The sequence below is a fragment of the Meriones unguiculatus genome, chromosome 7 (assembly GCF_030254825.1).
Source record: "Meriones unguiculatus strain TT.TT164.6M chromosome 7, Bangor_MerUng_6.1, whole genome shotgun sequence".
Lineage (NCBI taxonomy): Eukaryota > Metazoa > Chordata > Mammalia > Rodentia > Muridae > Meriones > Meriones unguiculatus.
In genome coordinates, this window is record NC_083355.1 from 27,476,404 (window position 1) to 27,504,340 (window position 27,937).

The 27,937-nt window shown below is 41.2% G+C and overlaps 1 protein-coding gene across 1 annotated transcript in view; it reads right to left on the minus strand.

Moving 5' to 3' along the window:
* Ca10 (carbonic anhydrase 10) overlaps nt 1–27,937 on the minus strand; it is a 505,400-nt gene that overhangs the window by 269,550 nt on the left and 207,913 nt on the right. Inside the window, exon 3 of the mRNA XM_060386982.1 lies at nt 23,954–24,096. Within this exon, the coding sequence (XP_060242965.1) occupies nt 23,954–24,096 (143 nt within the window). The remainder of the gene's footprint in view (nt 1–23,953; nt 24,097–27,937) is intronic.

Genomic DNA, 27,937 nt, shown 5'->3' on the forward strand with positions numbered 1-27,937 from the left:
TATATAGGTGTTCATGTGTGGAGACTAGAGGATAATCATGGATGTTGGCATCTTCCACCTTTTGTTTGAGGCAGAATTTCTAATGTGCCTTAAACATCATCAGGGATCCCAAGGAACCTAGCAAGTGAGCATCATAGATTTGCCTGTTTCTACCTACCATCTTGCCACTGCTGGCTTTACAAGTTTGCCCCACCGCAGCTGGCTTTTTATGTAGTGTTATGGGTCTGAAATCAGGTCCTCACGCTTTTGAGGCAAGTGTTTTATTGACACAGCCATCTCTCTAGAAACAGCTTTTAAATAATAAAGACCCATACCACTTCACCTGCAAATCAAAATTTCTTTCCACTTAAAGTGTAAAGTAGTAGCCATTCAAATAAAATGTCTGGTACTGCCTTGCTTAATCTCTTTTTTTGCTCCTGCCTATAGTATTTGTCTTGGTCTTGAAATCTGGGTGACTGGAGCTATTTAAACCAAACCCATCCTGAGAATTACAATGATGGGAACTAAAAGCAGAAGGGGGAGCCCCTGTCCTTTTGTGGTTCAGGCTAGACTCAGGGAAGGGAGGAGGGTTAGAGAGAGAGTGTGTGTTAGAGGGAAGATTAGAGACAATGTGAATCCCCTCTGATCCTGCCCTTAAGCTCTTTTAGGAAACTTAATCGCCAAAGAAGTGATTCAATTTTGATTATAAAGAGAATATCCATCTACCAATGGTAATTAATAAAAATGGCAGAGCAATGGATGAGCTGATTCCCCTCTTAATCAGATGCTCCCGAGGGGGCACAGCTACGTTTAATTGTTTGTTTTGTTCTTTCTTCCATCCAGTCTCATTCCACAAATGACTTGGTTTACACAGCATGCTAGCTGTTGTGGCTACAACAATGAGCAAAGTGGTTAGAGCCAAATCAACATGGACTGACAGGGGATGATAGGATCTGGAGAGAAATTCAGTGTGTTGCAAAGGTCTTCCGGTTTTATTGTATGTTAAAGAATGCCTATGAAAGTTTAGACACTAGAAGGGAAGCAGACAGCAGTTTCCAAAAGCTCATCTATTGTCTGGAGTTAAAAAGGGTTTTCTCCTAGTCCCTAGGCTTGGAGTTAAAGACATTGCTCCTGGAAATCTGCGTGAGTTATACTTTACTGAATGTCAAGAGCAAATTCACGCTACTGTCATAAATTTGAGCTTCCTAAAACAAAATGAGCTTAACTGTGTTTGTTATCAGGGGGAGAGGACAGATTTTGGTCTAATAGTGACTGTCTTTCCAAGTATTTTCTTTAACTTTGAAAGGTTTTCTATTAAGTTCTCAAGGCCAATTTAGGCTTTGGAAAGAATGTGGATGGATATGCAGCTTGATATGCATTTTGACGAAGACTTACATGGCGCTCATGCTTCCACTTTCTTCTCTGAAAACTTTTTATCTCAGACAATAGAACAGGCCATAAGTAGCTTCTGTTCCTTCATTCTGGGCCTCAGAATGCATCTGACCTGTTCTGAAATGAAGTTAGACCTGCCCCAGCAGATCTGATGATTCGTAAGCCAGACTGAATGCATGTTTGCATTTCGTAATATCGAGATGTTGTAGTTAGTTGTTGAATATCATTGTGTGACAGTATCTGGCTAAGAACCTGCCTTGACTACCTTACAGAGTTGGTGTGAAGATTAGATCAGAAAATTATCATGGATATAATTTAAATATCTAAATTTAATGAATGAATTATAATTGCTTTTTTTTTTTTGGATGTTTATTCCCACATTTGGCTTCTAGCATTTACAGAAATCCTGCCTTCTGCTTAATGGAAAATTAGCTGCTCCTAGAATAGTAACATCCAGGGAAGAATTATCGGCAATGTGAAGTTAATAGTCACAGAGATAGCCTACTCTACATAGCACCACCTGACCTTTGCTTTCATGTCACATGGCCAGAGACTATGCATGTTTTTGTATAGGGGCTGAGAATGTTGATTGAAATGATGCATAAGAACCATCTAGAAGCTAAAATAGAAATGGATGAATAAAAGGACCTTGGAAACCAAAGTCATCGACAGTTAAATTCTACTCATTGTAGATATAGGAAGGTCTTTGTAAATTCTGTAAAAATTTAAATTATGTGGTTGTCATTTTCTATGGAATACCATGAAAGTTGTAATTTGAAAATCTGCATCTCTGGGTACTTTCAGTTTGATAATGTGTCCAAATAATCCAGTAAACATTTATTATGTATCTGCAAACCACCACATTATTGCATATTTAATTGGCAATCACCATATGTCAAATAAAAAAAACAACAACACCACAATCCATTAGCCATGATTTCATGTGGTATTATGAAGTACATGAGCAATTACATGAGTAATTTACATGAGTTTCTGTATTATATGAAGACTATGAAGTATAGGTATTACAAAGAATGCATTCTGTAAAGTCTTCAGATAGTATTCTCAGCCATTGTGTTGATTAAAATGTAAGGTAACACTGATGCTATCAATAATATTTGCTTCAAATTGAAGGCCAGTGATTCTCAGTAGCCTCTCTTGAAATAATTTCTAGGGCCACCTACTTCTCTGAAATAAAATGAAAGTACGTTGTGGGGGCGGAAGTGATGGCTCTTTGACTAAGAATGCATTAAGCTCTAGCATAGGGTCTGAATGAAGTTCCTAGCAGTCAAGTTAGGCAGCTCCCAGCCACTTGTAACTATAGCTCTGGGGGTTCTGATGCCCTCTTCTGGTTCCCATGGGCACTTTTACTCATGGGCACAAACCCACACACAGATACATCCCTGTAAAATTAATTAAATTTTAAAATAATTAAGTCACAGAGGAAGACAATGCAGCCACTCCTGATGAGACCTGATAGACTAGGATCAGATGGAAGGGGAGGAGGATATCCCCTATTAGCGGACTTGGGGAGGGGCATGGGTGGAAAAGATGGAGGGAGAGGGCTACAGTTGGGATACAAAGTAAATAAACTGTAATCAATAAAAAATTAATTAATTAAAAAAATAATTAAATCTTAACCAGGTGTGGTAGTACATGCCTTTAATCCCAGCGCTTGGGAGGCAGAGGCAGGCAGCTCTCTGAGATCAAGGCCAGCCTGTTCTACAAAGTGAATTTCAGAATAGCCAGTGCCACACAGAAAAACCCTGTCGTGTGAAAAACTAAACCAACCAACTAACCAACCAAACAACAACAAAACAAAACAAAACAAAAATTAAGTCTTAAAATAAGTTTTAAAAACATGTGGTAGGCACAATAAGGAAACCCCTTTCCCCTTCTTAATACTATTCCCTTCTTTGAAACTTCCATCCATTTATACAATGTATATTCATCTTATCCATCCACCACATCTTATCCCTCTCCTTCCGACTCCTCCAGATCCCCTCCACCCCTTCTGTCTTAGTTGGGGCTACTATTGCTGTGATGAAACAGCATAACCAAAAGCCAGCTGAGGGGTAAAGGCTTTATTTGGCTTATGCTTCCACATCTTAGTCTATCACTGAGGGAAGTCAGGGCAAGAACTCAGGTTGGACTAAAACTTGGCAAGAGGTGATGCAAAGACAATGAAGAAGCACTGCTTACTAGCTTGTTCATCATGGAGTGTTCAACCTGCTTTTTTCATATAACCCAGAGCCACCAAAACACTACCCACTATGGACTGGGCCCTCCCCCGCCAATCACTAATGAAGAAAATGCCCTACAGAGTGGGGCCAAGGATCCAGCATGGAGCAAGAGTAAGGTTGAGGTGTGTCCAAACCCCAGAAATTTCTTCTTGAGATTGGCAGAAGTAGGTCCCTTCCCTCCCTGCCCTAGAACTGCATGCCCTGGTGCACATGATCTTATGTCTCCTACCTCTGTCACATAGCCTGGGGCCAGCTTACATGTTAAACATCTCTCCTTATAAGGTCATGTCCAGCAAGCATCCGGCATGGAATTCCTCTTCATGCAAATAAGGCATTCTCAGCACTTTGGCTCCAGCCAATGATGAACACTGATCCAGAAAGCCTCTACCCATTTCCCAAAGGTTTAAATAGCCTTTGTTCCCTTCAATTAAATGAGCTGTCTCACTGAAGCTGTCTCCCGAGAAGGCTTTCTCATGCACTCACCACTGGCCAAGATTCTGCATTGCACTGGCCCGCCCTGGCTAAGCTTCACTCTCTCCAATCCAGCTCCCTGGTGCATATCAAGCCTGGATACTGCAGAAACAGGGTGGCACTGCAGGCTTGCTTGGGGCCAGATCTTATGGAGGCATTATCTTAATTGGCTCCTTCCTCTTAAATGACTTTAGCTTGTGCCAAGTTGACATGAAACTAGCCAGCACACTTTCTAATATGCTGTGACCCTCACTAGAGGTCTTCATTATTAGCTACATCTGACAGACCGGGAAGCAGGCTTACAGAAGCAAAGTAACTTGCTTAAGGACCGCCAGAGTCCAAGTACATCCTTTTTCCCGTGCATCCTGCCACCGTCACAGTTTATTTACCGTGCTCCATATGGTACAGTTACTAAAAAGCAAATGGTAACTGCAGAAAACCTTGCCTGCCATTTCTCTTCTTCATAGCTAGAGAGAGAGAGAGTTTACTAACATCAGTGTCAATGATCATAAAGCAAAAACGTCTTAAGCCTTAAATTTGGTTTTCAAATACCAGCATTTCAGGGGCAGATTAGCTGACTCCAATAATATGCCTCAGTCGCTGCACTGAAAGGGAATATTTTCATCCATTATAGGAAACTGTCAGAGGAAAACATTTTCTCTATATCACACCCAAGAGAACAGCATGTGCAGTAGCATTATCATATTTTACCGAACATTCATATACTCCGTGCAGTATAATGTATACTTTATCTTTTGAAAAGCCTTGGTAACAAAAGGATACAATACCCATATACACCTCATAGTCCATTCTAATAAGACTGCATTCATGTAAATAGAAGTTAAAAAAAATCTAAAAAGCATCTTAGGCAGCCCGCCTGTCTGAACTGTGATTGGATCCTCGGGTAAGGTATAAAAGCTCAAGCCAGCAGCTCTGACCACTCAGGAGACATGAAGGTTAAGGGGCAGATGGGAAGCACCCATACACAAAGAAAGGGAGGTGGGAGAATTATTTCCTTCCTGTGCACAGGGAGCCAAACAGAGCTTACTTTGCTATTCTTCTGGAACCCCAAAGCAGCAGCTCTGGCCTTTAGGAACTCATTTACCCAAAAGTTTCTGAGCACTCTCAGGAAATAGACAAGAGGACTTGGGAGTGGACTGCAAGAGTCCCAAGAGAAGCAGAGAGAGGAGACATGCCCTTTTCTGATACTTGAAAAGGTGGAGTAAGATGGATTGCTTGGCACAGACGATTCTATAGATGTCTGCCTAAGGGGAGTTATCCTTTTGTTGGTGACTGTGACTTTCTGAGCCCTGATCTGGCAAGGTCACTCGAATGGCTTCCAAATAAGACCCTGGGGATCTTGTTTTCTTTTTCTTTTTTTTTTTCTTTTGATCAGAGGCGTCTATGAGATTTTGAAAAACTATACTGTCTTTTGTGAAACCTTAAAGAACACAGAAGTCATTTCATGGCCAGGGCTTTCAGACCATTCGGGCCCTGGCAGAAGGCCCTCACTTGGCTTGCAAGACTATAACTGCTCAGATGGGGGCAACCGAGCCACATTATGAATCAAGAACAATGTAGTGTGCTCGTAGGTGAGAGAAGCAGGAGAAACCACATCTCCTTGTGAGTTGGCCTCCCAGAAAGCATGTGCTACCCTGGGCAAGACAGAAGGGAGAAACCTGGAGGGCTGGGACACACCAGCACAATGGTCTCATGTGGGTACTATGCCTTTGATTTGATTGCATCACCTTGGTAACACTCTAGACTGAGGGGGAGAGGAGGTCATTCTTGCATCCTTCTCAGTCTTGATACTACACTGGGAAAAGAACAACCCTAAAATTTCTATTCATCACCATCGTCATTATGCTGAGAGAAGGGGGTGCAGGCTGTGACATGAAGGGCAGAGACATGCCAGCCTCACTGCTGTTAAATTATGCACATTGTCTGAAATTATTTCAAGGATGACTGCCTAGGAGGAACAGGGACAGGCCCTTTTTGTTGGCCAGTCCTTTGAGGCTTGTGACTTTAACACTTAATTCCTGATCAGCCCTGAGCCCCTTGGAACATAGAAAGGTGTCTATCAGAATTCCTGGAGTACAGTTTGTATTCATAAAAGAGCTATCTCAGATGCAGATGACCAGGATGTGGTTTTGTAATGCAGAGAAGATATCAGAGAAGAGAGTCACTGAAGGCTCACCCATGCTCTAAGTGAGAGAATCCTATATACTGCATCCTAGATACCAAGACTGAATGTTTTCCTCTAATTTGAACTGCAGAGAGCTGGTGCAGCGATGAAGAAAGCTGTGCTGGGCATTTTCAAGTGGCACCTTTAAGATGAAGGAAGGTCACGGGGAAATTAACTACTAATTTATCAGTGCATTTGAGGAATGCTTAACTACCATGTGTGGGAAGAGAGTGGCAGCCAGAAGATGAAGCAAACTTATAGCACCATCCACCAGGATAAAACATGAATAGCACTGGACTGAAAAAGAGGCAGAGCCACCATTAACAGCTTGAACAGTGGCCCATGCCATTAATCCCAGCACTCAGGAGACAGAAGTAGACATATCTCTATGAGTTTGAGGTCATCTTGGTCTACACAGTAAATTACAGACCAGCCAGAGAAACAAAGTCTCTCTCTTTGCATGTTTCTCTCTCTCTCTGTGTATGTCCCTCTCCCTCTCACACACACTACTAACAGCCTCTATACTATCAGCCATTTTGAGCATAAATCCATGGGCCAGCACCAGACAACTTCTTAACCGGCTAACACCATTTGTTCATCCAAACAGATTCTATTGCTCCCACTTCAATGCACCCATCAGAAAACTCTGGCTGTTACTAATTTACCTTGCAGAGGTGATCAACACATGCATATTCATGATTTCTCTCAGTTATGTTGGTCCCAGTATTCTAATAAGCAAACTAAAAATCTTCCCAGATGTGTAAGCCTGAGTGTTTGTGTAACATTTGACTTTTTCATCTCTTCACTAGGCTTTCAATTTTCTTTCTAAGTTATAGAGGGCAGCAACATGGGACCCACAGAACAGTGTGACTACATTAATATTGGTACTTGTTTATATATTATCTGTGACCGCTTACTTCCCCCCATTATATTCTTTCAACTGGATAACTTACAGTCATTAACTTTCAGGAGCGCCTATATATCATAGCATCATACCATTAAGCCTTTTGGAAATTCATCACAAATCAGTATACGGATGACATTGATGTCTTATTGCTATTCATTCCTTCTGGGCCATTTTTAGCAGTTCATTTTTTAGATCCCTGCAGTGCTGAAATATGGCTTGCTCCGCTATCTGTCCTTTTTATAATCACAAAAGGAAAGCTTGGCAGTTGTCGTATATTATACTCTTGAGGAAAATACCCAGTAATACTTCGAATTGATTGAACAGCATGGACTCAAAGCTGCCTGGCCATTCCCTCACCTCCCCCAGAATGTTTTTAATTTTACTTTTTTAGACTCAAAGTCTGTGAAGTCATCATTAAGGGACAGTGTATAGAATAAAGATCACTTGCTTATAAAACCCATAGAAATTCCTCCTTCTGTGTTTTTAAACACGCCTAGAATATGCATTTATTGTGTTGCATGCCATGGTGTGGGAAACAGTGTCACTTAGAGGAAGCCTGTGGAGGGATGGGGATGGGTACCCGAGGTTACAAAATAGTCTGGGAACATTCGAGCTACAGAGTAGCAAAAGCTGAAGTTGGTAAAGATATTGGGAAAAATGTGGTTTGTAGGAGGCAAGTTAGTAAAGAGAAATTTTTAGAAAGAAACTGCAACGGAGGTCTGAGAAGTGAGATTCCTCTAGAATCATAGTCTCCCTCGGCCCTCCAAACTTTGTGAAGCCAGCCACAGAAAACTGTGGAAATGTGGGATCTCAGATGTAAGCAATTCAGTCTGCAGCATTCTGCAGTAAGCTGTTCCATAGCTACTAGACTCATTTCTGAAAAAGAATATTTCTAATAAATCTAAAATATTTTTTTCAGCTCCAGCTACAATTAACATTATTGGTGATTCATCCAGTCTCTGTAAGTATAATTTGCAATAAATTCTGGGAATTGCCCTGACTTCTAAGAACAGCACTACGCTGGTACATTTGAATCAGCCAGCTTGACGGAAAAGCAGGCCACCAAATGTGTAGCTTTCACATATTCCTGGGGTAGGAAGACTTTGGCCATGATTGATTGAAGTTGTCAACCTAACATCACCAAACGGAGAAGTAGGAAGATGCACAAAATGGGATTCTGAAAGTTGGTACAAGGTAATTTAATTGCTTTTTGATGTGACTGTATGTGATGTTCCCCTGATTTTCTGTCCCATCCAGCGGGAGTTCAAAGGGTTCTTAAGGAGGGGTGAAAAGAATGGGGTGGGAACAAGAGATACAAGGAATGAGAGCAAGTCTATAGTCTGATCTCGCTCTCGTTTATTTGAAAATTTTCACACAACTTTATAGGGAGAAGGCAGGAAGGGAAAATGTGTTGGCAATATAGTTTACAAAACATAACAGGGTGATTAATGATGATGCAGAACACCGCAAGAATGTTTACTAAAAGAGATACTACAAGAATGTGAGCTAAGATATCTCAAAATGCCTAGCCTGATGCACAGATGTCTCATAGGCTCTGGAAATGTAAATCTCTCACCTACGACCTTGTTGCAGCTGTCTGTAACTTTCCACTAGCTGGCCTTGGCTCCCGGCAATTTTCAGTTGTGTATCATTATATAAGAAGGCTACCGAGTGTTGTATATTAATTGTATATCTCACCACTTTGCTCAAAGTGTTTATTAGTGCTAAGGGTTCTCTGGTGGCGTCTTTAGGATTAAATCTGCAAACAAGGATACTTGACATTTCCTTTCCCCACTTGCAATTATTTAATTTGCTTTTCTCCTCTTAACTGCTCTAGTTAAGACTTTCTGAAGACATCGTGGACACTGGATACCGGACACAGAGAAATCAAGGTGGCGTTGAGCTGGACGCTTCTTTTCTGCTGGTTAGTGCTGAGCGTGAGAGAGTAGCTGCTAGCTAAGATGCTGAGGAAGGGAGTCACAGAGCACTATTACAGCAGCCGTGAAGACAGCTGGAGGAGAAAAGTCATCAAATGTCATTCTGAGAAGCCCGCATGCTGCAATTCTGATGTGTCAGTCAAGATGTGCCCGCTGGTGTAATAGTATGATGGTGTCCAATGACTGCTGGGAAATAATCAATGATTTTCTCATTGGATATGAGGCCCGGGACTTTGCTGAGCCTTAAGCAGGATGTCTACATTACTTTCTCTACTCAGAAGATGGTTGGAAAGACTGAGAGCCATAGGATGAAGACGAATGCCATTGGGTGCTGTCTTCTAGATGCAGCATGGCCCTTACAACCATGAACGCACAGTGGATGAGCCTGCCCACATAAGATTTACATTAGAAAAAAAATACAAGAGGGTAGGATGTGGACAAATTGAGAAAAAGTGTACTCAGCAAGACCGGGAGAGGCATAAAGATGCTGCTGCTGGTGAATATAATCACAGGATGCTCTATTTCTTTATAACATTTCCAAAAAATTAAAGAAGACAAAAAAAAACATACAGGAGGAAGAAAAAGAAAACTGTAAAATTGCATAAACTTGTAAACCGACTCCGTTGGTCCTCCCATATGTAAATATCACTTGCTTGTATATACTGTGCATATTGGACAATACTGTGTGCCCTGAACCTTTGTAGAATACACTAGACGCTGGTGCACTAGCTTTAAGCATAGGGGATAGTAGGTCTATAATAGTCACATTCACTTGGTGGCTCAGGGTTGACACTCCAACTGGAGTCTTGTGGGGCTCCTGTTTTTCTTTCCCTGATTTGCCTCCTCTGTATCCGTGCAGTTTTCTCCTGAGGACAGTTCCCTAGAACATTGTTGTGAAGCCTGTTTCAGAGATAATCCAGGCAGTGGAAGAGTGAGGCAACACTATCTCTGAATTTGATAATTCTTCAAGATCCCACTGCATCCTATTTTACACACTGTGAATGAATCATTTCAGGCTAATAATTTTAGAATATCAATCAACAGACTCTGAGTCGGGTTTTTCACATTCAGTCTTACCTAGCAGCCAAGTAACAAACAGCAATATGGTTCAAATAATGCTCATTTCTTTCCTTCACGAGAGCCTGAGTTGTGCATCTTGCTTGTATTGAAAAACAATGAACATAGCTAGTTGCCTAATAAATAAAGGAAGAGTGACTTTTTCTATTAAAAAATAACTATTTGCTGAGGCTGAGAGATGGCTCAGTGGTTAAGAGAGATGACTGTTCTTCTGGAGAACCCAGGTTCAATTCTCAGCACCCATGTGGTGGCTCACAATCTTTTGTAACTCCAGTTGCAGAGGATCTGATGTCCTCTTCTGGCCTAAACCAACACCAAGCATTCACCTGGTGTACAGAGACCATGCTCGTTAAATCCCCATACCTGTAAAACAGCTTTCACAATAATTAAAATTTAATTTTCTGAATGATACAGGGGAAAGCAGAAATTAAGGAAACTCTGGCCATTAGATGTAAGAGGAAATTTTTTTCACATTAACATGATAAAAATATCTGTGGGTAAGATCTTGAGATGGTGCTAGCTGGATAGGTATCCATCAGGTATAACCCAGTAAAGTGTATTCACCTACTGGTAAAAATGAGATTATGTATCACCATGAGACGGCATTACACGCAGTTGCTTTGAGTATGACTCAGAGCATGTGTGCTTCAAGGTTAGGGGTCAGGAACAGGGAATGGCAACTAAATGTTACATGTGAGAAAGATCTGAGTCAATGCAGCGGAAGATTCGAAACATTCAGTAGATGTTGCTGACATCAACAGAACAAAGCTGAAGACCTACAAAACAGACGCACAATGTTCCGAGGGCCTAATCTTGACCACATTTGCAGTTTGGTTCTCATTTCTAGAATCCTACACAGCAAGGATGGTGATAAAATCTACTGTGAAGGGGTAGGTTGGTTACTCTAGTTATTCAATCTTTCAGGTAGCATTAGTAAAATTTTATCTTCATGACATTCAGTTTTCATAGGAACGATTAAGTCTCATGGACTTCTCGATGTTCAATTATTTTTGTTATCTAGCCTCAAAGCTGTATCTTTTAATCTAGGTCTTTTGGTTTTGAAAGAGAACTTTGAAGAAAATGATCATTTTCTTAAGCCCTTCAATCATTGTCTGCTTTCCTTGAAAGGTGTGGAGGGTGGAGGGAATTTGTTTATAAGGATGCTATTTTTATTTCTATTTTTTTCCACACTAAATATTTGGTTCCCAGGTATTATGTTCCATTTAATAAGGTTCAAAGTCTCTACAGTTCATGTGGGGCAATTTTTCTGGTTTATCCATCCAAACAGTCAGGTTTTCTGGGAAGAGACTGGGTGTGTATCAAAGCTTTCTTGGAATAAATGCAAACAGATCCCCGTTTTTAAATATAAAAAAAATAAATCTCTTGAGTAGTGATTCATTCTGATGCTGTTCAGGTACTTTGCCAAGTTTTTCTTTTTTTCTCCCTTAACCCTCCTTCTCCCCTCTCTCTTTGAAACCAGTTCTTGCTATAGTGAGTTCAGGTTGGTCTGTAGCTCACTATGTATTTCATGCTTTCCTCAAATTCATGATACTTCTGCTTCTGCCTCCAGAAGGCTGGGACTGCAGTGTACATCATCATACCTAGATCCAAATGATTTTCTTTATCTTGATTTTTATAGAACCACTGTCCTTGGCTTCTGAGAGATGAAAATTGGAAGAAAAAAATTATGTGCTACATATAGGGTTGAGGACTTACACCACTGGTTATCCAATATCAGTGATCAGCCCTGATCAGTCCTTGGCTTCTGAGAGATGAAAAAATGGAAGAAAAACTGGAAGAAAAAAATTGTGTGCTACATATAGGCTTGAGGACTCACACTATTGTTTATGCAATACCAAATGATCAGCCCTGAAACCATTCATACAAGTAACATTATACAGGCTGAGGGGGTTATATTTATTTATTTATTTATTTTATGCATGTGTATGCTTTTGTGTGTATGTGTACTCGTATGTGTGATATCAATTAATGAAAAAAGCTCATGGATTTGAAAAAGAGCAAGGAGGGGTAATGATGTAATTATAATCGCAAAAGATAAGGCAAAATTTTTAATGGGCTATGGACATGCTTCTCTCCTTCTCTTCCCTTACTTCTGTAGAGAGGTGGTAAGAGAGTTGAGGTTCAAGTAGAATGGCCCAATAACACATTTTGTTGTCTATTTTATTTTAAAGATGTAGTTATTTTTATTAATGGGTATGTAACTTGCATGTGTGTCTGTGAGTCATGTGCATGCTTGGTCCCTGCAGAGGCCAGAAGGCTTCAGACCCCCTGGAACTGGAGTTACATAAAGCTGTGAGCAGCCATATGTTTGGGATAGAATGGACGCTATGGAAGAACAGCAGGTGCTCTTTGCCACTGAAGCATCTTTCCAGCCTGATTTGTTCTTTTTTTTTTTTAAGGCTATTTAATTTGTAAAATGCCTGCTAGTTTCACCTGTGATATCATATATGAGAAACCTAAAGCAGTGTGATAAATCATGACATTACCCTTATATTTTATTCATTCCATTTTTTTCTGCCTACAAATTAAATATTGTGTGTTAATGTTTCCAATATTCTCTTAAAGAAATTATGCTCAGTTTTTGGATAACGTGAATTTCCCCCCATTCAAGTATCATCTCTTAAATCACACAATTATTGATCTTTGTATGTTTAGTTATAATGTTTGGTGTAATAAAAGAACTCATTCTATTGTGGTACACAAAGGAGAAGATACTGTTTCTTTGGTCATGTGTATTCATGACCAGAAGAGGAGGAAGAAGGATAAGAGAGTTTGGAAAAGATGAAAAAGAAAGCAAGAGGCTATTGGATAAGGGAGAAATAGATGTGAGCAAGTATGAGAAACAGAAGAAAAGATGAGACATATGGAGGGAATGAAGGATAGAGAAGCGAAGCAAAAAAGACTGATTGCTCTTGAGAGGGGTGAGATGAAAACTAGATGCATTTATAAACCAACAGCCAGGCGTTTCCTGGGGAGACTTGCGTAATGACTACATTGATTTCCTGGATGACATCAAGAGGCAAACAGCACAAGGAGCTGCCAAGACAGCGAGCAGCAATCCTCGGCCCAGACCTAGGGAAGGAAACGGTGCCCTGTTACAGAGCAAATTTGCACTGAGTCTACATTCTGACTTAGGGCTTGGCAGCCAAGTCTCCTCTGTTCAGCACATTAATGCATCGCTACCCACTGAAAGCTTGCACTTCTGAAAGCACTACTCCAAGAACAAACCCCCATTACCCTGGCCTCATTTCTTTATTTTTAGTCTACACCTTTTCGTGTGCAACATTCATTCTGCCCTGAATTGTCCACTCTAGCCAACCCAAAGAAAAATATTCTCAGGGAGAGAGTTCTGCATTGCAAACTTTGAGGAGTAAATTTGATAGAAACTGAAAGAAAGCAATGCAAATTTCTTCCAAGCCCAAACTAGTGCTTCAAAGGAATTTCATTAAGGAAGGGGTAACATTCTCATTATATACTCCTTCCAGGGTTAGCTTCAGGGAAATGCATTTCATGAGCCCTGTCTAACTACTATCGAGGTAACAGAATTCCATGTGTGAAGGATGAATTCAGAGTTCTCATCTGAATTCAGTGTGTTCTATGATCTCAGGTAGCCCTTTGTGCTTCTCAGAGCTTTTATTTTCTGTGGTCTCAGTACAACAGAAGGCCATTCAATTTTCACACAAGCCCCGATTCCTGCTTCAAACTGAAATCTTGTCTAACCCACTTGTAAACACCAGGCTTGCTTCTGTATATCCGAGGATACATAGGAGAGGCACAGTCATGAAAATCTGAAATGACTGAGATGTTTTCTTTTTCAGATAAGCTGATGATGACAGACAGACAGACACACAGGGAAGGTAGGATAGATAATATATAAAATACATTATATATTCTTCTTGTCACCACTCTGCCCCTTTTCTTCTTTACTTTCATCTCTCAATGATTTTCCTGGAAGTGAATCTTACCCTCAGCATCGGAGGTTAAGGCTGCTTCACAGCCGTGGCCTCACTCATTGAGAGAATAGTACCACGTGCCCTAAGTAATATTGCGGAATTTTCCTGGCATCTTTCCCGTGACCTTTACTCAGAGTAAGCATGCTACCCAGGAGCTTCCTCTACATTTCTTACATGTTCCAATTTTACAGCTAGTCATGCTCAGCCAGGATCCACAATGCTTTTTAGAAATGTTTAACGAGGGAGAAACTTCACTTTCATGCTCACGGGGTTTCATTCTCTAGGACTGGGACACACTAATGAGGTGTCTCTGAGTTCTTCATCTATTATCCAAATATCTTGGTGTATCTGTTACCAGTTCTAACACGAGTATTAGCATCTCTGACAGAGAAATTCCAAAGTGAGCTGAGTGATGTTTTTCATTAACATCAATGACAGCACCTCTGTTATCAGATAACAATTGTAGAGGATGCTCTCTTTTAGTCACTGATATTTGATGGCTCACCTGCTAGTCTGCCTAATAAGTGTATCTTTTCTTGTAGAATGTGGGTGTCAGTATGCTGGGTGAAGCTGAGAGAAGGCAAACCTCCCACATGTGCCCAATAGGTGGCAATATGCAATTCATCACCAGGTCTCATTAGGATTAATCTATGGAAATCTGCTCTCATCCCCTCCCCCACTGGAGGCCTATCTGGCATCAATGCTTCTCCTTACTCTAACTGCGGCTTTAAAAGTGTTCCTCATTTTCTGGAAGGCTCCATTCATTCTAGATCTTATTCAGTGTGAGGTTGTTTTCATGAATAACGTTTCTCCCTTTCTCCTCCTCCTTGGCTCTAAGCCCTCCTCTCACATCTCTTATGTGTCATTCAGAAACTTTATTTCTTTCAACACTCCCCAGGCGGCCACTTCCACACCTTCCCTCCCACCAGTTCTTTTGTGTGCTACCACCATTTGCAGTTGTATTACTATAATTTCTTTTTAAGAGCCTCCCAACCCTCTGGTGTCATCTTCTATGGAGCAATGAGATCCCGTCTCCATTTTAGGTTGAAGTTTTAAAATTCTGCCCTTTGAAGTTTTCATATCCACGTCTGACTAAAAGCATAGTATTTTCTGATGCCTGGACTATCATGCCTTCTAGGATCATACTCTCACACTGTCTTCTCTGCATCACTCACTTTTTTTCCTTGTTGTTTAAAGTTAGATTTCAATATGTAGCACCCTCCCCCCCCCGTTACTGATTTCTCCAGGGAAATGGCATTATCAATATGTCAAACCTACAAAATACAAATGAGTAAGAAGTGAAAGTACCTCCTCAACAGGGCAGGTACTAAAGACCTCCTGGATATCATATATACACATACAACCATATACATATCATTTCCATACCAGAGTTTCAGCATAAAAGGCTTGTAGTGTTTCAAAGAAGTTCAACGAGTTTTAAACAGGAGAGAACTGTTACCTGTGGGCGTTCACCACCAGTGAATAAAAACCAGCACCACAACAACATATTCAGATGGAAACCTGGATCTGCCTTTATGCTTTCTTTTAATTTTATACACATGGGGTCAGAGCATCTGAAATTTAAAAGCCTTTCTGAAGGCTTTATTTCATCTTATTCACCTTTTTAATGCTAGCTCTTGTCCCAATATCTCTGTAAACCTTGGTACATCTAACACAATTTCTTAGCCCCCTTTAGAATTAATGCCCAAATGACTGACTTACTAATTAAGAGGTTCACAGCTCTTTTAGTATGTTTCACTATTATCTTAAATAGTTTTAAAAATAAGTTACTGCCATACAACTCACGTACATCTGTATTTTCTCTCCAGATATATATCCATTTAAAAAAATTATAAAAATATATGAATTCTTCAAAATGTGTATTAAAATTCTTAGAAGACTGGAAATAGCTTACACAAAAAGGTTTCAGGAGACAGATATACATACATGCCATGGATACCAACAATTAATTGTGCCCAGCTCAACAGGCTATGACCTTCATGGGGAAATTTAAAAATGGGGGAGTGATGGATGTTTTACCTAAAAATGGAACTCAGAGATCATATGTTTTTAATGTATTCAATATTCATGACAACTGCATTATATGAAGTTTAGTTTTCATGACAGATTCTGTTGATGACACTGTCTCCATTCATCATAAAGACATCCAAAATTTTCCCCACTTTGAATCATAGCAACTCTTGAATAATTTCACATAAACCTTTTCATTGTTAATAAGCAATAATCTTACACCAATCAATCACCAGGATCTAAAATGAAAATATGTTAGCCTATTTTTCCCAAGAAGCTCCTAATCCAAGGACGAATGTACTATAGACAAGAAAGCAAGTCCTAAAGGCAATATTAGTGAAGTACTTAAACAAAATGAAGAATTTCATCAGACAGAGATCAAGGGAGTTTCATGGGGGAGGTGGCACTGAAGTTGCAGGGACTGGATATTAAGAAGTTAGGAAAGAAAGATTGGAGTCATGTCAAGTGGAGGGTAAATTTTTTTGCTTAAGCACTGAGAGCTTGAGTGAGAAAATTCAGTGAGAAAATTTTGTACAAAGTTCTACAGCCTCATAGCCTTTCTTGTGAGAGACACAGAAAGTGCGCACTGGTGGGTCTTCAAAAGAAAAGCAGCTGCAGCACAGAGACTGAAAGGTTCCAACCCACAGGGAAGCTCCTTAAGCAGGAAGGCAAACAATTCAAAAGTTTCAGGAAGTACCTGAAACTGAGCAGGTTCACAAGGCTTCTCTCTGCCAGAGTAAGCAACAAAAGCCGAGAGTCTCCCTCAGAGTTGCAGAGGCAAGCTGCAATGGAGGCTCTCAGACCAGCCAACCTTCCTGGAAGAAGCGGAAACCAGCTGAGCCGCCTGGAAGAAGTCTAGAAGAACCTGGAGAGAACACTCTCCAGCTTGCCGAGATGCCTGCAGGCTGTGCAGTGTGCTCCAGGGTCCCAGCTTTGTGACCTGACCCCCGGGTTTTGGTAATGCAGCTGTCTTTGAGTCATTTCTGCTCCTATAAGTCACCCCAATAAACCTCGTTGGTTCACCAACTTGAACTTTGGTGGTAACCATACTTCGGTCCGTTGTGCAATCCCTATCTGGGGTGAATAGGTGTGTGTGTTGTGTCTCCTCATCTCCTCAAGAAAAGTTTTGTCTCTCTCACAGACATAGGTGTATGTGTGTGTAAATAAGGGTTAGATAATCCTCAAAGGCCCACTTTCATCAGTACACACACACACACACACACACACACACACATTCACACATGTGGAGACCAGAAGACAGGATCAGGAACTTCCATCTTTTGCTTTGGCCAGCCTCTCACCAGGTTAGAAACTCAGTGTTTCAGCTGAGTTTGCTTCCAGAGTCCATTTATCTCCACTCTACCCCACAATGCCGGGGTTCCAGACCTTTGCAGACATACCTGGCTTTTGATATGGCTGTTGTGGAGTCAGACTCAGGTCCTTATGCTTGTACAGTGCTTTTTACAACCCAAGCCACTCCCCCAGGTCCTACTGTTCATCTTATGGGTGGTTGTGGATTGTATTTCCTTCTGTCGCTTTCACAAGAAATGCAGAGAGGATTACACAGATGATGTCTTTGCACCACTTGTGTTTCATTTGTTCCTTTACCTTATTCTACAGCTTGGAAGCTGCCTTATATACACCGAATCAACAATCTCCCTTGGCTTTCTTCCCAATGGGGTCTGCCCTAAGAGGAAATGAGTTAGGCTAACTTTGTAACCTATATGTCTTCTAAAGCCTATAGTTTTGAGTTTTAGGTCCAGGTTAAGCTAAAGCCTCTTAGTACCTTTCCAGAGAGTGAAGGAATGTGACCCTATCTGTGAGGACAGATATAAAAAAGGGCAAGCAAGCAATGACCTTCACTCAGCAAAAGAACGACCAGACCCTTGTCCTTGAGATAGTGTTTCTTAGCAACAAACCTAGACTTCTTCTGAGTAGCTTTTGACCTCTAGCCAAGAGCCCGCAGCCCTAATCTTCAAGGATGAGCTAACCACCCCCACCTTCAATTGCAGCTGCACCCACACTTGGCAGGACTGGCCAAGCTTGAGCACCTAAGACTAACCAATTATCTTACTTTATAACTTCCTCATCCAATCCTAAATTGCCAAAACTAGAACTTCAAAACTAGAACTTCAAATCTCCCCGCAATTTTTCTTTTAAAAACCTAAAGGCCTTTGTCTCCCGGTGCCACTCTTTGCTGACCGGCAGGGGTGACCCCGTTGTACAATGGTTAATAAACCTCTTGCTTTTGCAATGAGTCTTGGTCTGGGGGAGTTTCTGGGAAGGGCGTGATTGAACTCCTGAGCTGTGAGACCCCAGGTCTTACAGGAAGGTGGGGAGATTGGTAAGGATCTTTTCTCTCCAGTTCTATCTCTGCGGGTTGCATTGATGTCTTAGTAATTTTGCATTACAGTAACCACTGTCCTTACACAATTTAAGGGAGGAAAGATTCATTTTGGAGCATGGTTGTGGATAGTTTTCAGCTCCTCAGCATGGTGAAAACATGGCACACCAACTCAGCTCATGCTAACAGAAGCATGTGACAGAGGTTGTTCTTGTGGTGGACTAAGAGGCAAAGGTCATGGTAGGAAACAAGGGCTGCGAAACCTTGTGATCTATTTCCATCCGTTAAGACCCCGAGTCCAAAGGTTTTCACCATTTCCCAAGATATCACCAATAGCTGGGAAACAAGAGTTCAGAACATGAGCTTGTGGGAATGTTTAGAATTCACACCAGGACAACAAAGCTGTTTGCTTCCCTCACTGAAGGTCAGGTGTTCCTCTCCATAGTGGGCATGCTCTCTCCTTTCATCATTCCCTTCCTTCCTCCCTCTTTTTCTCTCTTCCCTCCCTCCTTCTCTGCCTCCCTGAGTCTCTCTCTCTCTCTCTCTCTCTCTCTCTCTCTCTCTCTCTCTCTCTTTGTTCTGTGGTTTTGGTAAACCCTCCCTCTCCTCATCATTTTGGGACCACTGGTGATTCAAAAGGATCTGTCAGCATGTTTCATGTCTATGATGACTCAACCCATACAAATTGTAGGTAATAAACAGTTAAAAGGAAGTTGGTTATAACAGAAGGTAGGTACCCAGGGCCTTGACCTGACCACTGTGTTCATCGCCTCCACTTAAAGCCCGCTTCTCTGAGATGACTGAGATGAGTCATGGGCTGCAAATAGTCTCTCTCCTTTCTTTTGTTTGCTGCATCTCAGGCCTTGTCACTAAGCCGTGGTCAGCTCTTTCCACTACTATGTCTCATGCCGAGATTCCACATCTTCCAGCTTCCAATTGGCTCAGGAGCTGCCCACATTCTTCCAAGTCGATTTGATGTCTTAAAAAATCTGTCAGTCACTTTTTAAAATCTTGAGTTGGTTTAGTAAGTTTCTCTAGTATGAATTCATTAATTCAAAACTAGTTTAAGGGGCTCATGTTAAAATAATTCATTATTTTTTTTCCCATTGACAATTTCATACACATATATAATGTATTCCGGTGACGACTCTCACCCTCATCAGTATCCCGTCCTCCTTATAGGCCCCTGTCTCAATCTCATATTTTTATGTTTTGCTTGTGATCCACTCAGTTAAGCCAGAGCCATTAGTGTGACTCTGGGTTTTGAACCAGCCACTGGAACTTGGTATTTCTTCTACCCGTAGACAAACAGCAGTTACTTTGGTTTCATCTTTAAAAATATTACGTATCAGTTATGAAGAGGCAAATTGAAAGATACATGTATGCTTGTAATCCCAAGGCTGCTGGCCAGTCAGCCAGCCTTCTGTGGCCAGCTCCAGACCAGTGAGAGGGCCTGCCTTATAAAACAAAGAGGGCATCTCCAGGGAGATAGCACCTGAGATTGTCCTGTGCCCTGAACAAGCACATGAACTCCTTCCTGTACACACATGTACATCTACACTCAAGTATTAACACATGTAGGTAAAATAGCTATTACATTGATGTTACAGAACATCTTGAGCCTCTTCTAATCGTTTTCATGCCTGGGTGCTCTTATCTTAAGGCTGGTTTCAGCTCTTGCCTATCCTAATAAAAATCCTTACATCCCATCATCCAAGCTCTGTATCAGAGCAGATAATGCGAAAATAAACACAAAAAGACAAGTTGGGCCTTTGGCAGAGCTGCTTCATGGTTTTGTGCAAAACGACACGTTTAAATGTCAGAAGAAATAATGCTCACAGATAAAAATGTGACAGGAAACACATTTACTGGCATACATTTAACCTACTGACATTCGACTGATCTCAGTCTTCAAAATATGGCACCTTGTCCCCAATTCTACAAAACATCCCATATAACAGGGTGATTTTGAAACCTTTTGAATTGGGCATTTTATTTCTTTAAAGCAAAATTCTAGAATCAGAGCAAGGTTTTGAATCCTTACTTCCAAAACAAGTCATTAAACACCAGCTTTCTAAAGCTTACAACATGACTTAGCTATTGTCTGTCAAGTTCAGGCATTTCATCTCCTGCCACCGTCTGTATTTTATTTTCTGCCTTACATAAATATAAAGGGCACCACCAGCCAGTTCTGAGCTCGTCAAACCCTTGACAACACAAATCATGCCAGCTATAAATATTTTCATTGTCAAAGCAAATGTTTCCAAAATCACAAACTCTGATGCCTCTGCAAATTGATTTGGAACAGGTACAATGTACCAAACTGAAAAAGAGAAAACAAAACAAAACAAAACAAATCTCAGAGAAACAAACAAAAGGCCCAGATCAACAAAAACATCCTAATATTGGAGAGACCCCTAACATGAGCCTGTTTCCCAGACATAGATTTCTTCCTTCCCAATACATTTTAAGGAAATGGCCCCTTTTTTATTTCATATCAATACTTTCTTCTAAGATGACCCAACAAAAGGTGGACAGTAAGTTGATTCTGTGCCAATTTGTTGTTTTTCTCAATCTATTCCCAATGCATACTTTTTTTTTTATCCCAGCTGTAGCCCCCCCTCCCCATCCTACTCTCCCTCCTTCATCTCCTCCTATGCCCTTCTCCAAGTCCATGGATAGGGGAGGTCCTTCTCCCCTTCCATCTGACCCTAGCTTATCCAGTCTCATCCGAACTGGCTGCATTATCCTCTTCTGTGGCTTGGCAAGGCTGCTCCCCTATCCACAGGAGGCAAAGAGCTAGCCACTGAGTTCATGTCAGAGACAGTCCCTGTTCCCCTTACTAGGGTACCCACTTGGAGACTGAGCTGCCATGGGCTATATCTGAGCAGGGGTTCTAGGTTATATCGATGAATGGTCCTTGGTTGGAGTATCAGTTTCAGAAAAGACCCCTGTGCCAAGATATTTTGGTTCTGTTACTATGCTTGTGGAACTCCTGTCCTCTCCAGGTCTTACTAACTCTCCCTTCTTTCATATGATTCCCTGCATGCTTCCCAAAGTTTGTTTATGAGTCTCCTTATCCGCTTTTATATAATGCTGGGTAGAGTCTTTCAGAGGCCCTCTGTGGTAGGCTCCTGTCATGTTTCCTGTTTTCTCCTTCTTCCATTGTCTGTCCCGTTTGCCTTCTGAGTGAGAATTCACATATGTTACCTAAAAACCCTTTCAATATATTCTGTAACATTTCCCTACCTTTTAAAAAATAGTATTTGAATTAGAGTAAATGCATATATACATATACATATACGTATATGTATATGTATATGTATATGTATACATATGAGCTATATCAAGTTTCTTTTAGAGTTTAGAAAAATAAAACTACCAAGGGAACAATTAGAATGCTTTTCTTTTTTCTATAGAATCAGCGCAACCAAATAACCTATATAGGAGCTTTCTATATATGAAAAATGATTCTCAAAAAATTTTAAAAGAGCATCCAAATACTGCACAGCTAAACAGCCCTAATCTCACAGGCAAAGGCAATTTCTTTTTACTTAAAAACATTACGTGTATATATGTGCATATGTGTGACATAAGTGAGTTTGTGTGCTGTGTGTGTGTATGTGTGCATCCATCTGTGTGCACAGATGTGCTTGCCTGCATTTGTGAAAGTAGAGGCCAGAGGCCTTTTACATTCCACTCTATCTTTTGAGACTAGGTCTCTCACTGAAGCATGAGTTGGCTGTTTTGGTTAAACTGGCTGTGAACTGCCTGGCCTCATCCCCCATGCACTGGGGTTATAAGTCCTGTAAGCATTCATGCCCCACTAGGCCATCTCTCCAGCCCCCATGCAACACTTCTTAAAAGCTGGCTTGTGACCAGAGTCAAAGACACTATCAAGTTTTTGATGAGTCATCGTGTGTGTGTGTGTGTGTGTGTATCAAAGTGACATGGTAGAAAATGTGTTCCAATATATCAGAAAAGGTAAAAAAACAAATAACATACAAATATATTGGTGCAGATGGGTAGACGATTGCAGAAGAGGAAGAGGAGCAGAGCCTGGACAGTCCAGATCTGGAGAAGGATCCACCAGGAATAACAAAGGTCTGTAATTTCAGCCCTAGCGTTTTTTGCACTCAAGTGGTTTTTCATTTCTCTTGAATTCACAACAATGATGTCACCTTCAAATACAATTCTCTATGTGTGTACATTTCCCCCAATTCTAAAATCCTAGCCAACAGCAAAAGGTAGTGAAATAGAAACACGTCAGCAAGAGAAATCCCAGAGTCTAGCAATGAGCAGCCCCCAAAGGCACCATGCCCTTCACAAATTAAGGAGGTGCTCCTGGCAGGAGGAGAGGGCAGGACTGATTCTGGTATAAGAATCACAAAGCACAGCTCAGCATTTCCAGGCAGAACAGAGGATTCTTAGCCAGCGAGATACCCCTAGGAAGATTAATTATTGATTTTCTTATAAATCATCTAAGGTGATTGTTGTTTGTTTTCCCTCCCACGATGATAAACGTCTGATTTTACCTTTGTTAAAATAAATTCCTTCTACTTCGGTGCAGTTAAGTGAAGACAAAAGAAGAGTCTCAGAGGAAAGGTTTTCCAACATGGAAGGCAGGGGAGTCAACTGTGTTCTGACCTTCATGGGGTACCAAGGGATGCTACCTCAAGCAATGTCCTCTTAGACCCGAGCATGGCAAACATGGCTCTGGCAGGCCTTGCCCTTCTCCCCATTCCCTCTGCCTAGCTAAACCTATCTTGTATTCCTAAAGCTAGCCACCAAGGTCTATTTCCTTATTAGACTCCCCCTCTGGCCAGGGTAACCTCTAAGGTCCAGCTATCAAAATATTGAAGTCCTGCAATCAAAAGCCCCCTTACAGCTCACCTAATTAACACCCCCAATTAAAATTAAATGTCTCATTCTAATTTAGTGTTCCCTACACATTTTTTTTTAATAAACTGCCATTTGCCTGTGGGCCAAGTCTATCTCTTCTCTATCCAAAGGTGGTCCTTTGTCCCCCAGGGACAAATATCCCTTCCCCTTCTCCCTTGCTCCTTTTCCCTTCTCCCTCTTATTCTACCTCTTGTCTTTGTCTCTTATTTCCTGCCTTTTGTCCCTCTGGGGCCAATATATTTTCTTTGTGCTGAAAACTTGGCCTTAGGGTGCCTTGTGCCAAGATTCTGGTCCTTTCAAGTCCTACAGTTGAGAGATGCACTTTATGAAGGAAAATTTACAGATTTTATGAAGGAGGAACAGCATTATTTGGAGATAGCTATATTTGTCAGGCGTAGTTTTGAGGTGTGTGATTATTGTTAGGTGTCATATATCACAGAGTCTAAGATCCAGAAGACCAGCTTTGACAATGAGCATCACCCATCATCACGGAAGCAACATGGCGGTTTACCTTTCTGCCCCCAGTGTTGATTCGCAGAGGTGTCAGAAAGGGGTCGAAGATCATGTGACTGGTCTCTATGTTGACTGGTGACTGCCGCTTCCCCACAGAGCAAAGATTCCAAGCTGAGTTCACCAATCCCCAGAAAGAAGGAACTAGGAGGAAAAAAAGTATGTAGAATTAAGCTTGATGGAAGGGTGGAAAGATAATATATTAAAAGAAAACCTAAGCCACGAGGTAACGAAACAAAGAATGCCAAGTAGCTTTCCAACTTATGGAAGTGTCAAGGTTTTGCCATGGTATTTTCCCAGGCCTCAATCTCGGTCAATTTCTTCAAAATCATATTCATGATCTCTGAAGGTCAGATATTCTTTCTTCATGCACAGTCATTCTGAAGCCCCTTTATTGGGTTCATGCTTTGGTGCTAACATTGTCTTTTAAGTTATATCCTCTTTGCAAGATGCTCAAGAGGGGACATTCTGTTTTCTCCCTCAGCAGGAATGATGTGAGAATCAGCAGTGTCTAATCTTCAAGGTATCTGAAGCTTTTCATATTAAATGTCATTTGGCATACACAAGGTGTTTTTCTGTGGTTTGTCAAGTCCAAACTGAGGGAATGGTTAATTTCTGTAACCCACCAATCAAAAGTAGAGAGGAGTTTGGCAACTTGACTCTATCTTTGTTTGGTTCAGCATTGTGTGATTCACCTAATGTCCTAGCAACTAAAGAATGTGATCATTGAGAGACAGGAAAAAAAAAATCACATTGGGTGCTAAGGACAAAGATCCAAAGGAAAATTGTCATTTCAGCATTGCAGTAAAACACCTATTAGTATAGTTTTTACAGTATTTCCAATCTTGTTTCCTTGTATTTAACAGTTAGCAGAGTAATCAGAAAAGTTAACACTCAGAGTTTATGTTCGTGAAGAAACTATACCTTCAGAATTTATTGCCCCGCAAGTATTTCCACTGAAGTGTAGAAGCCAGATGTCCCCTATTTTTTTTCCTAAGACTACATGGCCATTGATCTACTAATCTACCTACAGTATATGCAATGTGCTCTCACCATTTTTTTTTCTTCAGCCCTGGGCTAGGTTGAATATCAAGGCAAGAATAAAAGGATAAAAACAAGGAGAACTAAGAGGCAAGATTAATAGGAGGGTGCTATGAGGCTATAGATGAAGGGCATCCAGCTCTCCCTTGGAGGAGTGGAACCAGACAGTGATTATTTATGAACACTACAATCATGCCATAATCCTCTGGCATGCACCCGCCACCTCAAAACCTCAAGCTGAATGCAGCTGTTAACTAACAGCAGCTGTCGTGCCTGTCCAATCCTAATTGCTAAAGATCAAAGCTGGAGAGGAGTCCGGGAAACACTTGCCAAACAGTTGTATAACTCCAACCAAGTGGATTGAAGGGATACTTAGACCCATTTAAACCCCAAATTCCATGGCCTTACTGTTAGTTCTGGACAATACTGGGCAGAAGCAGATTCCTAGACAAATACTCAACACCAACACGTGGTGGAATTCATATCTAGTTTGTCTTAGTCCATTCCAAGGAACCTCAGTTCCCATTAGGGTAAGGAGTTTGCCTTGGCTTCCTCAGCATCAGCACTCTTCAATATGGCAATGATGGCCAGAGGGAGAAAGAGAAGTAAGAGAAGAAGAGCAAGAGTGGAAGCCAGAAAACTTACTCATGGACTTGTGCTTCGGGGTGACGCTCCCATTTCTTATTGTGCAAACTATGTTATCACCAAAAAAATTGCTAACCACGCTTACAAGACACCACATCCTAGCAAAACTATAGGATTTAGTGAAGTTCTTGTATTAAAAACGAACGTTTTATCCTCAGTATTTCCCAGGTCTTAGCTGTGGGGACTGTGTTGTAGATTTTGGGGCCAGGCATGTCACCATCAGTTGTTCACATTCTGACCAGCTGTGGATTGTTTTGTAATGGACTACACCTGCTGCAAAGAGACGAACTTACAACAGTAAGAGCCGCTACTGCGCCTTTATGGATGTCTGGCCTGCTGGTGATTTCTGTGGTCCATTTGGGAAGGAGATAATGATTACCCCCTCCCTTGAAAGCTTGCATGCCACCTTCTGGTACCATGAGAGATAGTCTTTGGGGAAGGGGCTTCTAGATTACCTCAGCTCAAATCCTCTGGAACACCCTTCTAAGTACGTGGTGTCATCCACAATAGGGACTTACCTTCAGCTTTAGGGAGGCAACCAAGAGCAACAGCAATAACATATTGTTTGGGGAGTCTCTTGGCATCCCCCAACCAACAACTTGAAAGATTGAAAGAAGGTTTCCCTTGGCTGGAAATTGGGTTTCTGCCAGATAGTCTATGTCTTTTGGGGAAAGATTTATCTCCTGAAGTATCACGACTTCCTTTAACCCCCTCCCCCAACACACACGTAGCAAGATGTGTAGAGTACACACACATTTAGATGTATTACATGAAATTTTAAATAAACATAAAACAATATTTCCTATGCCTTTTCTAAGCATCCTTAGTGTTATTTATCCTCCCTTTTTCCCAACTAAAGGCCTCCCTTTCCATTTTACTGTCCACATCATCTGTATCCCTTCTCTAGAATTCCCCACCGAGGTTCCATTTTATCTTCCTGTTTTCTGCAGTTACTCCAGCTTATATGCTCTTTGATAATCAAGACATACATCTATGGTGTGTGTGTGTGTGTGCGTGCGGTCTTCTCTGTAAGGCAGCTGAGCAGCTGCATGATAAACACACTTACAGCTGGTGCACATTGCATTTCATCTACTCCCATGAAAATCATTAACAAAAATAATTCTAACCCCATAAACGGTCTGTAAGGCTGCCTTTGTATGACACCATCAGTGAGCAGATGCTGCCATGCCTTGCTAATAAACTTCAGACCCAAAAAGTCCCCCCACAAAAACACAAGCAGCAAAAACTTTATGTGAACATCTGCCTTTGCTTTTACAGGGTACAGAATTCTTTATGACAGTTTCGGGGCTTTATAACCGCTCTTCACCATCAAAGTCCCTGCCTCTCATGCTCACCACCTGCTTAGGACTCAAAGAATAACTAAGAAACCCTGTCCTTTGCTCACCAAGCCACTCATTGGCTCGGCACCTCAAAGGGTACCGATTTACTCATGGCTGAATGGCTGCTTTTTAAATCAGCCATAAATATTTTGTTTTTGAGAATTAGAAGCCACCTAAGAGATCATTTTACTTAGATTCACCAATGGCATGGAAGCCACAGAGCTGAGGGTAAAGTACTCCACTCAGCGTCACTGCCAGGCAGAGGCAAGAAAGCACAGAGAAAGGACCAGCAGCAGCTCTGAATACTCCTGTGGCCACAAAAGCTCCACTTTTCAAAACATTTTTCTCTACAAGGCTCCAGTCAGAAGAAGGGGATCATGCCCAGTGAAATTCAGAGTTAATTATTGCCCTGACCTTTACAAGATTCGTGCTTCCATTTTTCTTTTGTAAATCAAGAATAACATCAGTGTCTCCATTTTGCAGTTTAAACAAATTTCAAAGCCAAAAGTCTGAATGGAACTACTTCAGAATTCAACTATGTCAAATAAAGGAAGGATCTGAAAGCAGCTGAACACCTCTGAGACAACACAGACAGAATGGTCTAGAAGATGTGATGGAAGATGCTCTTGCAGAATGCGGCTCCAGCGGCTGAAGAGATGGCTCAGAGGTTAAAAGCACACACTGATCTTCCAGGGGACATATGTTTGGTCCTCAGTACCTATGTTGCTCACAATTGTCTATAACTCTAGATCTACACTTTTCAAATTATGCCCTCTTCTTTCTTCTGAGGACAGTGCACTTAAATGCACAAACTCACACACATAAATACAAGTTTATATTGCTTCCGTTAAAGTGCTCTTGGGCTGGATGGACTGGAGCATATTTTGATCCCCATAGAAGAGGAAGTCAATGCTTGCTAAGAGAAGCAACCAAGGAAGAATTAAAGTGTGGAAACCACT